This window comes from Ipomoea triloba, chromosome 8 (assembly GCF_003576645.1).
Source record: "Ipomoea triloba cultivar NCNSP0323 chromosome 8, ASM357664v1".
Classification (NCBI taxonomy): domain Eukaryota; kingdom Viridiplantae; phylum Streptophyta; class Magnoliopsida; order Solanales; family Convolvulaceae; genus Ipomoea; species Ipomoea triloba.
This window is the reverse complement of record NC_044923.1, coordinates 17,014,933-17,027,437: the sequence shown is the minus strand read 5'-3', so window position 1 is coordinate 17,027,437 and position 12,505 is coordinate 17,014,933. Positions and strand designations below refer to the sequence as shown.

The window sequence follows — 12,505 nt, the reverse complement described above, 5'->3', positions numbered from 1 at the left end:
CTTAATATGATTTACCTCTTCTGCATGATCTGAGAACTACTACACATGAGCGATGTTTATTCAGTATACATACTAAGTTTCCTAGCTCCAAAATGTGTGGATGAAGCCTCCTCCGGTAGTTACTTACAATCCTTCCACTAGTGCTAAAAGCTTACTCAAATGCAACTATATGATTTAAAATAGTAAGAAAGTGTAGCAATCATATCATTTACAATCCCATTTGTCTTCCACTAGTTAAGAATATTGTCAAAACCATATCCAGAGATGAAAACCAAAATAAAAATCTAAATGTGTAATATAATTAAGTATTTTCACAAGTGTTGGAAGAAAAATAATATGGGAATCAATTATTAAAGCAATAAAATAAAGTTGACACTCACAGCAATCAGTGGATACTCAACTCATAAGTGGTGTGAAATGGTTTGAATCAATTACTACAAAGAGAGCCCCACTGTTGGAATTGAAGAAGGAGAGTAGCCTCGTAAAGGTCGGGGTGGTCAAATAGGTAGAACCGTAGAACATAATTTTTGTATTTTAAGGTCACGAGTTAGATTCTCGTTAACACTCTTTTAGTCAAGTTCATCTCATGTGAAGAAAAAAAAAAAAAAAAAAAAGAGAGAGCAAGATGAAAGATGATGAAAATGAAAACTAATGTTGGGTTTCAGATTAAAGAGTAATGGGATAAACTACAAATAAATCATCGTATTATTTGGGAACAGCAATTAAGCCATCGAACTCAAATGACCCCAAATAAGCCACTAAACTCAGAAAAACAAAGCAATTAAGCTACTGAAATCATAAAAAGAACAATTAACACATGTTTAATAGGCCATTTGCATTTTCCGGCCACAGGCAACAATTTCCGACGACCGAGTCAATGCCGGTTGCCATCTCCGGCGAGGGCGACCATTTTTGGTCACCGTCGCCGGAGAAGACGACCTTCCTGGTTGCCTTCTCCAGGTGAAGGCCACCATTTTTTGCCGCCTTCTTTGGGAGTTTGCGACCAGGAAGGTCGCCTTCTCCAGCGAGGGCAACCAGAAATGGTCACCCTCGCAGGAAGTGTCGTTGTCGGTGGCCGGAAGTTGTTGTCGGTGGTCGAAATATACAAATGACCTGTTAAAAATGTTAATTGCTATTTTTTTCGGTTTTAATGACTTAATTGCTTTGTTTTACCGAGTTCAGTGGCTTACTTGGGATTATTTGAATTCGATGGTTTAATTACTGTTTCTCAAATAGTATGATGACTTATTTGTAGTTTATCACAAGAGTAATAGATATTAGCATTTGGTGTTGTTGTTTAAGTGTAGGAGTACCAATCACGTGCCTTTTTTAACTAAGATACGTCAAAAGAGTTCCATGTACTATTTGTTGTGGTGCTAAATGTATATGATTGAACATTTTCAGAAGCTATTAATGGAGGCTCTAACTTGGTGAAGAAGATGAAGTAGAAAGGGAGAAAGAGGAGCTACAAGTTGGGGTTAGGGATGGCAATGGGACTATTAAGAGTGGAGAGTATATCTCTCGTCCCCATCCTTCTTCAACCCATAGTCAAAATGTTAAATTATTATAATTTTTATTAATGAAATAAAAGAATTGAAAAAAAAGTGTTTATAAGGACATTATCACATGAGAATTGTAAATTGTACAATTAAGCATTACAACATTTCACAGTCATCATAGAAGAGGTAATTTTATTTTTTTAAAAATAAAATAAAATTATATTAGCATGCTTAATGAGTTCTAAAGGAATTATTGTGTCATCATATCATATAGATCCGAAACTTGTTAACTAAATGTGTATTGTGTATTGTTTAAAAATCATGTTTGTTTGTATTTAAAACTCTAACTCGTTAAAGTTGACGAGTCATGTACGTGTTTAGCCTTATAATGTTTGTGTTGTTATCATGTAAACCTATTAACGAACTCATTTATACAAATTATCAAGTCTATGGGTAACCATCCTAAGCGCCTATTGGCATTTACTCTGCACTCAAGACATTTTTTTTTTTCCAAAAAATCTTAGAATTGACATTAAAAAAAAAAAAGAAAAAAAAAAAACTATCATTCTCTCCTCCTTTGCTGTATAAGCTTCCCTTTCTATAACATGTACTAAAACCCAATGAAAAACTCTCATTGAGTTTGCCTTAAGTATAAGGTATAAGAAACCAGTTTCATTAACGTGAGTGGCCGTGCACTCTCATTTCTTAAGAGGTGTCAGAAATTCAAATCCCTCTCATATGAGAAAATCAAATAAAGTCCAATAGACTTTAAATGGATTTTGGAATAGTACAAAGAAAAGGGATTGATGGGTGATGGGTTTTTTGTTGATTTTTATTCTTGCAAGTGCAAGGCTTTTTTGGGGTCTACTGATTGAGAAAGGAAAACGAAGAAGGGGTCCACTGATACCGCTGGCGCATTACTTGTTTTTTTTTTTTTGGGCGTTAGACCTCTCTTTTTTTCTTCTTCTTCTCTCTCCCTCCTCTCTTTCCTAGTAACACTTCTAACTCAGTGTAAAATTTCATACTGATGAGGATGCTCTTATAAAATTATATATTTGTGTTTTAAGTTTTCAGGAAAAAAAATTAATTTAGGGTCCGTTTGGAAAGCATGACTTCTGGAAAATGAGTCATTTTCCGAAAAACAGTTTCATTTCCAGTGTTTGGATGTATTATGGAAAACTGTCTTTGTGTGTTTGGTTCATTTTCTGAAAAATGGATAGAAACATTGCAATTGTTTTATTTAAAATATAAAAAAATTATAATAGTTATTAAAATAATGGTGTTTAATAAAAAAATAGGATTTATAAAGAAATAAAAAAAAAATTAAATGTAACAAACGTTTTCGGCGGTTTCCCCACCTCCTTGGTCCATGGTCATGGGTGATATGCCTTGGTTTTGGTCGAAAACATGCGAAACAGCTATTTTGGCGACTCTGAAAAATGACTTACGGAAAAAAATTCCGTAAATCATTTTCCGAAAAAATGAACTGATTTTTCTTGGTCAACGAAAAACATTTTTCGTTGATCACATTTTTCGGACGTTGTCAAACACAGAAAACTCAGAAAAACATTTTCTGAAATTCATTTTACGGGTTACCAAACACACGTTAGGGGAAACAAATGAAAAGGAGAAGATGAGGGGAAGAGAAAAGAAAAAATATAGCCCTATCTATGTTATTTTTCCCCACAAAATCATCGGATTACGATCACGTTCTCCTGTCTCATCTCCTCAGAAATGGCCGCTAGTATTTGTAGCTCCCTCTTCTTCAACCCCCGAACTCACCATCACCGCCACGACTATGTTTACCACATCGCCTACTTCAAATCCCGTCAAGATTCAATCTTTACCCCAAAACCCACTCGCCCTTTCGCCATCTCCTCCAATTTCAACTCCCCCAATCTCATCTCCCCTCTACTCTCAACCCCGAACTCTTCCTCAACCACATCCCTGCAAAACCCTCTCCCAACAGGCCGGTTTCTCGCCAATGAAGACCTCGACAAGCTCCAGTTCCTCGAGAACTACTCGTATTTCCAAGAATTGGAGTCTGGGTCACTCTTGGTTAGCGTGATGAGGCAAGAGGAGATGGACATGACAGTGAGGTTATTGGCAAAGTCCTTTGCGGAGTCCATGATGATATCCTTGGGGTATTTGAAGCTCTTGGAGTTTTTTGTGAAGCAGTATTTGATTGAGAGGAGAAGCTTGATGCCTCACACTGCAACCCTTCTTGGGTTCTACAGAGAAAATGGGGATGGGGAAGAGGGAGAGTTGAAGCTGGCTGGGACTGTGGAGGTGTGTTTTGACAGAAGGGGTGCTAATGATAGCCCTCACACACCAACTGCTCCCAAGAATGCTCCTTACATATCCAATATGGCTGTCAGGCAATCTTTGAGGAGGTAAGTGTTATGCTTCTGAGAGTTATCTGCATCATAGAAGGATATAGAATAAGTTGGTTAGTTTAGATAGTTATGGTTTATAGTTCATAAAAGAATTGAAGGAAACATCTTGACTTTGTTATTGTGGTTGATTTGTCCACTCTATGTTGGGAAGTTGTATTTCTACTTGCAATACCTCTGTTGCTTTTTCTTTGAGTTACTATGTTTCTAGAGTTAGTTTGCTTGCTATTAGACTTGAGAGTAGATTAAGCTTACATTAAACTTAAAGACACATTAGCATGGCTTACTCCTCCTGTTCGAACCGGGGTTTGAAACCAAACTCCTCCTCAGGAGGATAGATGGGGTGATTCGGGTGAGATCCAATGTAGATCCAACTTTCGATCACTCGTGGATCCGGGAAGTCCGGGAGGGACCACCACGGCTCCTCTCTTTTCGAGAATCCATACATCCCTTATCAGTGTATGGACAACCATCTCTCGAGCACAGGTTGAGGTTCGGCCTCAGAGCGTTGGGGGTGAGGCCAGTGAAGGGCCAAGTCTAGCATGAGGTGTCTAGGGGATTGTTTGGCGGAGGCTTAAAGGGTCAAGTCTAGCATCCTGCCTCTTGAAAATGTGGTGGTATGAGAAAGTAAAGTTGTCCCTTCGCTACGAGCTATAGCTTTTGGCGTAGTAATAAACACTTAATCCTAATAAGGGGTATCAGAGTCAGATCACGGCAGGTGTTGGCCCAAGTCCAACACCAAGTGGCTAGTAGCTGGTTCTAGACCAAGTCCAGCACCAAATGACTAGGGGGATTGTCCAGCATTTTGCCTTTCGAAAATGACCGTTATAGTTTTTGGCATAGTGGTAATTGACAAATATACAGTAATCTATTTTGAGATTTTTCTCAAATGAGCATATGTTACTATACTGTATTACTGTATTAGTAAGATGATGATTGGAACCATATATTGTTTGGCAATGGCTGAAGATCTTCAAACTAGTTAGAGGACCTTGATTAGTAATCTGATGAAAGGTCTGTATATTGGTCCGTGTTTACCACTTGAAGACCTGTAATCTGTTATGTTTGGTTTGTGTAAGATTGGTTTTTTATGTTGCATCAATATATATTTTTCCCAGGAGGGGCATAGGTTGGCACCTGTTGAAAGCAAGCGAGGAACTGATTTCTAAAATGAGTGCCTCAAAAACGGTCTACCTGCACTGTCGAATGATTGATGCAGGACCATACAACATGTATACCAAGGCAGGTTATAGCATTGTAAAGACCGATAGTATCTTGATCCTGCTCACGTTGCAGAGGCGTAAACACTTGATGTGCAAATATCTTCAAGACATCGAAAGCCCCTCAGAAGTTGAAACACCCGTAGACCAACTCACACTATGAATCTTCATGTGAAAACAGAAACAAGCTATGGGGGGTAAGTTCTTCATTACTTTCTATCATATTATGGCCTATCAATATTGTTGTGGGAATAGTTATTCACTATGAAATTTTTAGCGTCGACAATATACTTTGTGGCATACATACCTCTCAAACTGCAGTCTTCATTATAAACTCGACCAAATTTTTGTTTGCCAAGAAGAATTTGTCACTTCATCCATTTTATCATCTGTAACTGACGAGTTGTGGTATCCTTTCGCAGATGGATTCAGGTCATCAATTTATCGACATTACTCGGGTTTATATATCCCTGAAAGGAAGCATGCAATTTGATTGGTAATACACTAACACTTGCAGAACCTGCATACAATTCTGGAAATCAGAAATATGAATCTGAAACTAGAAATGATAGCATTGCAAAATATAAAGGTGAAAGCAAAAAATCGAGAAGCAGAAGTATATGAGGATCGATCTTGATCCTCAGAGTTGCATCTCTGCTGCTTGTTCCGCGCTGTGACTACCAAAATGAACGACAACTCTCCAAATAGATCCAGCTATTAGTTTGTCCATAATATGAGTACACTCCAAATGCCTGTTTTTGAGACCTTTGATCATATTCTGGAACTGAAGTCCCTTTTGGTGAGAGAACTCGAGTTGAAATAGAATCTGAATTCCAAATTTATCTAAATCATGATTCCTAAGAAATCTCTATTGTATTCCATGCCATTTTTTTTCCCTTTACTACATGGACAAAGTAATGATTTTTTTTCCCTTTACTAAAAGGTTGGAATTAGAGATTATGATGTGTGTAAGTTCTTGAATGATACCAATGTTTTGTGCCAAGACATTCTGAGTTGTTGTCAAATGGTCACATTCTTGAGTTTTCTAGTTTCTATTTTGTTGAGGGCTTCCCATTTGGTTGAAGCAACTTTTTTGGTGACTTTTCCATGTCTGTCATCTTACTTGTAAACAATGATTTTAAGGTTGTTTCATAATCATAAACCTTTAAGAAAACCATTGATAGATATAAACCTTTAAGAAAATCATTGATAGATTGAAACAAGCAGCTACTACCTGAAGGTATGCACAGGATAAATTCTTAACTGACCAGTTCAAAGCAAGACAACCAATAGGCCACTCCTACTAGTAGGCCACTCCTACTAGTAATCGAAGTTAGAGCCTTTTGATGATAAGTTAGAACCTTCTGATTATCATACCAACAGCCTCATGAAATAAATTTGGTTGAGGTTGCCTCTACGGCTCTACATTTAGATTTCTGTTGAGAACAAGTACTCTGCACAATAAGTATGTGAAGGGAAACTAAGTGGTTCTGTGAATTTGAGAAGAAAAGCTTTCCACTCAGATTTTGAAAATCAAACGTTTAAAGTAAGAAAAAGCAACAATTGATGGACTAAAATTGAAATTAACTCAACAAAGGGCATTCTTAATCCAGCCCTCAAGATTTTACTATATCAAGAGATAAAATCTTGCATCAAAACAATTGTCCAGTATACATGACTGGGTTTATATGCTTCAATCTAACTCTCACAAAAAAAAATTAAAAAAATCAGAATAAGTCAATTATACAAGTGTAGGATGATTGTTGCAGATACATATAACATGAACTACAGCGGTGATTCTTACAGATATTGTTGGTTAGCATGAAAACATGTTAGGCACTCAGCAGCGAAAAGGAAACTCGGGTTATAACTATATTCTTGAAGACCTTTGTTATGTGTACTGGTTTGGATTTTCTTTATTCTGGATGAGAGGGACACCATCATCCCGCCAAACTATTCTTTCTTCGCATAGTGCTGCTGCTACTTCTACATATAATTTATGCTCCTGGTATACATACAAAGTATACGTGTTAACAATACATACACGATGCAGAAAAAAAAAAAAAAAGCAAGTAAATATGTGATAGGTTTCAAAATGTTCCCATAGCAATTCACTGTATCCAAGTGTATATACTTCGGTTTGCTTTCCTTTTCACGTTGTATATATCGTTTGTCATAAGTATCACTTTAAGGAGCAAGTGATGTGATTAGATGACCAAGATTTACCTAGAGACGACCAAGATTTACCTAGAGATGTATCTTTAAAGGAGGCTGGCATTCTAGAAAAAAACAATGTGGATCTTGAAAGTATGATTGAGAATATTGATGTCAAATCGAAATCCTCGCACAGAAAATATGCATTGTAAGAAATGCAAAAATAAAATTTCATAAGTGCCTAACCTCATGGAGAACCCTTGCAGCCAGCTCTTCTGCTGTGTCATTGGCAAGCACAGGGACAACCCTTTGAGCAAGGATACGTCCTGTGTCATATTCCTCGTCAACATAATGGATTGTGGGACCGGAATATCTGCATATGGGTCAGAATAGCTTAATACATGCAGATATAATGATTAAAGAAGGGGTATCCAAACCAGCTTGGTTGGCTTGAGTGGCCGTGCACTCTCATCACTTAAGAGAGGTCGGGATTTCAAACTCCCTCTCGTATGGAAAAACCAATATGGCCAGCACTTTGCCACTTGTTTGGGCCAGCTTGGTGCAAACGGGGATTAGTTTGAGTATGGTACGGGGTTAAAGGTGCCTCCTACAGTTAGGACCTACTCAGGAGTCAAGACACCTCGTGGATTGGATATTTGGATTCTGCCATTCAGGACAAGTGCAGGACACAGCAAAGCAGGAGATTTACTAACAGCAAATGAAGTATTGTTATCAATAATCATAAAAGATTACATGGTAACCAACATGGTTGGCGTGGTGGTTCAGCACCTCGTTCCTTAAGCATGAGGTTGGGGGTTCAATCCCCACCCATGTGAATGGAGCAAACCATTTGGCCAGTCCCCTACCGGCTACCACTTAGCTTAGTGTGCTGACCGTTGGGACGGAGGATTAGTCCTCTGGCTGTCGGCTGGAGGGATACCTTTGGGAAAAACCCAAATAAAAATAAAAGATTACATGTTTATTATCATTTATCACTAAGATACTATTATATTAAAAAAAAATGTGTTGGAAAGTTTACAGATTACCACGGTTAGAAATTTATGATATTTGTAAACCTTATCTCCCTACTAATTATGAAGCCAGCAACTTTGAACCATAGTTTAGTGTCTAGTCTCACAAGAATAACAATAATGTTATATCATATCTATACTTTTCTACGGAGTTTTTTTATGAAATTAAACCCTATTTTCTTTGTTCAATGGAGCAAGAATAAATAAAGAATGATTTGGTTATGATAAATGAATATGAGATTTACCTAGCTCCAGAAGCAATCACCGCTTTGTGCACCTTCATCCCGTAGTAACCTTTGCCTCCAAAAGCTGGGAGAAGTGAAGGGTGAATATTCAATATTGACCTTGGATAAGCTCGAATCAACTTAGTAGGTATAAGCTTTAAGTACCCAGCTAAAAGAATGAAGTCGACGTTGTACGTTCTACACAAAACATAAGGATAGGGAATTCATATTAGAAGATATAAAATTAAGAAAACGACAGAACTTCTAGTCTCTAATGATGACACAATACAAAGAAAAAAAATTTGACTAAAATTTGTTCAAAGGAAATATGCATGTGTGTGTATTTCCCCTCCTTTTGCCAATTCTATAGCAGAAATTGGTAACGAAAAGATATTTTAATGCTTTCCATGCAGTACAAAAAGATCTACGCTATTCTTTCAGGAAAAAAAAAACACTACACCTTAGAGCAGCTACAAGATCTTCGGGAGAAAAACCCTCATCTGAATTCTTTGGTTTCGGGAACACAATCACAGGTATTCCTCTACCTCTGGCATAGTCTGCACCTCCACAATCTACATTGCATATGCAGATAAATGACAATAATGCATAACGAGTAATAACATTTATGAAATCATTTAAAACAAATTTTCAATAGCTTCCCGGGAGAACAAGATAGTCATGGTTTCAATAGTCAAGCTAGAAAATGAGGCCTTTTCAGCTGGCAAATGCCGAAAGATTGAAGAGATAATTGCACATTAACAACATCATAAACTACTAAACAAAAACTATGGATCCTTTTCGAGGAAATTCCAAAAGGCCAGGAGACTGTTTCTAGCTAAAATAACTTGAGTATTTCACTTAATAACTTCATATATTAAGACTTTACTAGTAACAAGATATGCTTGAACAAAATACATTAGGATTATATAATCTCAAATATCCCATTAAGGGGTATTGGGCTCATGAAGCATACACCATTCCATTACAATAGTAAAGTTACAGAATTTTGCATAAACAATAAAACAAAACAACTACACCATAAAAAAAAAATCAAACTAATTGAATCAATTTTGTTTTCTTTTAAAATAATTCTGTAGTAAAGTTAGAACTTTGCAAATCTATAACATAACTAGCATTTTCACAACTCACAAGGTTACAAACTGCAAAATAAATAAGAAAAAAATGTCAAATAAATCACTAAACTTATTGCTTTTGTGCAATTAGGTCATTGAACTTTCCATCAAACAAGGAAAATATATGCAATTGCTACATTTTCTTTTTCATTCTTTTCGGGTAAAATCCAACCATATTACTTACTACATGGTATATACTAAGAATCACCCTTTCCTTTGCCATTACCAAGGAAAAAATCGAAATGTTCTCAACTCAAATTGCATTAAAAGAAATCCAAAAAATGTCTTATTACACATATTTTGCTTGTTTGATAACCTAATTGCACAAAAAATATAATTTTAGTGACCTATTTGACACTTTTTTTCAAATAAATAAAAAAATTCAAACATATACAGTAAAGAAATAAGAACGGAATAGTAGGTACCAGGTTTATTGGTGACCAAAACAACCACCTCTCCATGAACGGTCCCTTGAGCGGCAGCCTCGTGGATTGACCTGAAGTTTGAGCCTCCACCGGAAACGAAAACCGCCAAGTTCTTCTTCCTGATTGTTGCGTTCGAATCATTTCGAGGAGTAGATAGAGTTTCTGTTTCCACTGCTTTTACGGAAGAGGAGCCTTTCTTGGGCGAGGAAGAAAGTGAAGCGAGGGAAAATTGGGTTTTGAGGTAGACCCATTGAATATTTGATGGAATATAAGAAGAGTTATGGGTCTGAAATAATGAAAATTTTGGGTTTTTTGCAGGTGATGGCGAGGAGAGCCTAAAAACCCTGCTCTGAGCTTCCATTCAAAAGCTTGCTAGGATTAAAGGGTTTAATCGGATACAGGTAAAAGAACTCGCCCAAAGAGAAAGGGTTTAATCGGATTACAAAGGTTTATGGCGATAAAAGAATGGATGTTTGATCCCTCTGAAGCTGCCATGGCTAGGGATGTTGGCGAGCGGGATGGGCTAGACGAGATGGGCTGTGACCAAAACTGGGAATGTTTCGTAATTATCGGATGCTTATCAATCCAATACTTATTAGGCAAATTATGCTGTGGACTCTGGTGGTCCAAAACTACGTCGTTTTTTGTCCTTTTTTTTTAATTAGTAAACATATTGCTGAATATAGAATTGTCCAAAAATATGTGAATGTAAAGGTTTTAAAATGTTAATGTAGAGTATAGAAATTGTGAATATAGATTTATGATTTTGTGAATGTAGAGTTGCCTAGAAATATGTGAATGTAGATGTTTCAAATTGTGAATATGGAGTATAGAAATCGTGAATGTAGAGTTATGCATGTGTGAATCTGTAATAAAGTTAAGAAGTTCTAGCAACTTGTAGCCCTGTAATGTGTGAATATGGAGTTTACAAATTGTGAATATAAAGTATAGTGTATGTGAATGTAGATTAACGAGTTTACAAATTGTGAAGGTAGATTAAAACATCAACGACAACAATTTTGGAAATTAAAGTTTTAACGAAATAATTGAGCATAGTCCAGCCTTGATAGATTCAGGCATTCAGCCCATAGGAAGTTGGTTCGATGAGGCCGGTTATGGTTGGTTGGCCCAAATCTAGTTTGAGGACCCGACGTAATTAGACTCTGGCAATTTATATGATAAACCAGGGTCCCCGTAGCATTGGCATTATGGATTCTAAATTGAAAAGAAGAGGTACGAATTCATACTTATTAAATACAGAATGTCATAACACAAGACACAAAAATCAAAACACAAGACACATATGTATGTTATATATTTGTTTTTTAAATATGATTTAGATACATAATTTGTGTTCATATGCACATAATTTCACAACATAGGACACAAAAAATTCATAACATAAGACACAATTACTAATTTGTTTCAGGTATGGAATTCATACTCTTAAGGTACATCATTTCATAACACAAGATACAAAAACTCACAATATAAGATACATACACATGTACCAATGTCCATAGTGCACTGTAAACCTTGATCCATTGTATAATGATTGCTAGACTCTACTCTTAATCGTTGAATCATTATTTCATAGACTATGCTTATACAGTTGTGTGAACCATAAATAAAAAGTACATTTTTAATATACTAAAAGTACATTTACCAAACACTTTTTCATAACCCGCCAGTACAATTAATTGGTCAAATCAGTTAACATAATAAGCTATTAGTTACCAGCTAAACCAATAAGCTATCAACTACCAGCCATTTGCCAAACACCCCATTATCCTTAATTATGATGTGTGAGTAGTCCTATTTAGGACTTGAATTAGCTAGGGTAGGATTATCTTTATAGATGTTAAGTTCTTGAATATTTTCATAAGAGAATCCTTTAGTTTAAGAGTTCATTGAAGTATGCTTAGACTTAAATTGAAATCTTGTTAGTAGAAGGTACGTAACATTTGTTAACTTGCCTTTGGATGATTCCACCTTGTAACGAAAGTTATATGTTGAAATCAAGTCACTCTTTGCATACACCCAATTTCATTTACGAAAGTAAAGGAAATTGGGGGTTTAAATTGCTTTTGACCTTTAAGAACTAGGAGTTGATATGTTACGGAAGTGGAGTAAATCCTTGTTCTAATCCTTACCTTCAGTTCATGAAAATTGGAATTTATATTAAGGATTCTTTTGTCCAATTCATTGAACTCTTGATTAATTGTTTTCCCTTGATCTTTTTATAGCATCTATAAGATAATTCTCCTTAATTTGAGTCCTATATTTAATTATCAAGTTTACTCTTGCTGTGAAATTGTGTTAAATTCTTGTATTTGTTAGTTAATTTACACGAAAATTAATAAATGGTTGATTGGATTCTTGTTAAGTTTGTTCATTTTAGTGTCTACGAATTTAATTTTCATACA

General features: G+C 36.1%; 2 protein-coding genes across 2 annotated transcripts; one reads left to right on the top strand and one right to left on the bottom strand.

Annotated features, from left to right (window-relative positions):
* Window positions 1-3,188: 3,188 nt before the first annotated feature.
* On the top strand, window positions 3,189-6,160 carry LOC116026639. The gene is made up of 3 exons (XM_031267970.1): window positions 3,189-3,892; window positions 5,011-5,309; window positions 5,535-6,160. Exons 1-2 carry the CDS (start codon window positions 3,234-3,236, stop codon window positions 5,273-5,275), a joined length of 924 nt encoding a protein of 307 aa, XP_031123830.1. The 5' UTR covers window positions 3,189-3,233; the 3' UTR covers window positions 5,276-5,309; window positions 5,535-6,160.
* A 529-nt stretch (window positions 6,161-6,689) lies between these two features.
* Window positions 6,690-10,623, bottom strand: LOC116026721 (phosphoribosylglycinamide formyltransferase, chloroplastic). Its single transcript, XM_031268088.1, has 5 exons — window positions 10,080-10,623; window positions 8,982-9,093; window positions 8,543-8,719; window positions 7,513-7,639; window positions 6,690-7,117 (listed from the first exon to the last, which is right to left on the bottom strand). The coding sequence occupies exons 1-5, from the start codon at window positions 10,438-10,440 to the stop codon at window positions 7,004-7,006; spliced, it is 891 nt and encodes a 296-aa protein (XP_031123948.1). The 5' UTR covers window positions 10,441-10,623; the 3' UTR covers window positions 6,690-7,003.
* Window positions 10,624-12,505: the final 1,882 nt, after the last annotated feature.

Coding starts and splice junctions, on each gene's coding strand:
- LOC116026639 (XM_031267970.1), top strand. CDS start 3,234: ATGGCCGCTAGTATTTGTAGCTCCCTCTTCTTCAACCCCCGAACTCAC. Junction 3,893..5,010: donor GTCAGGCAATCTTTGAGGAG/GTAAGTGTTATG, acceptor TATTTTTCCCAG/GAGGGGCATAGGTTGGCACC.
- LOC116026721 (XM_031268088.1), bottom strand. CDS start 10,440: ATGGAAGCTCAGAGCAGGGTTTTTAGGCTCTCCTCGCCATCACCTGCA. Junction 9,094..10,079: donor TTTGGTCACCAATAAACCTG/GTACCTACTATT, acceptor TATGCAATGTAG/ATTGTGGAGGTGCAGACTAT. Junction 7,118..7,512: donor CTGCAAGGGTTCTCCATGAG/GTTAGGCACTTA, acceptor TATGTATACCAG/GAGCATAAATTATATGTAGA.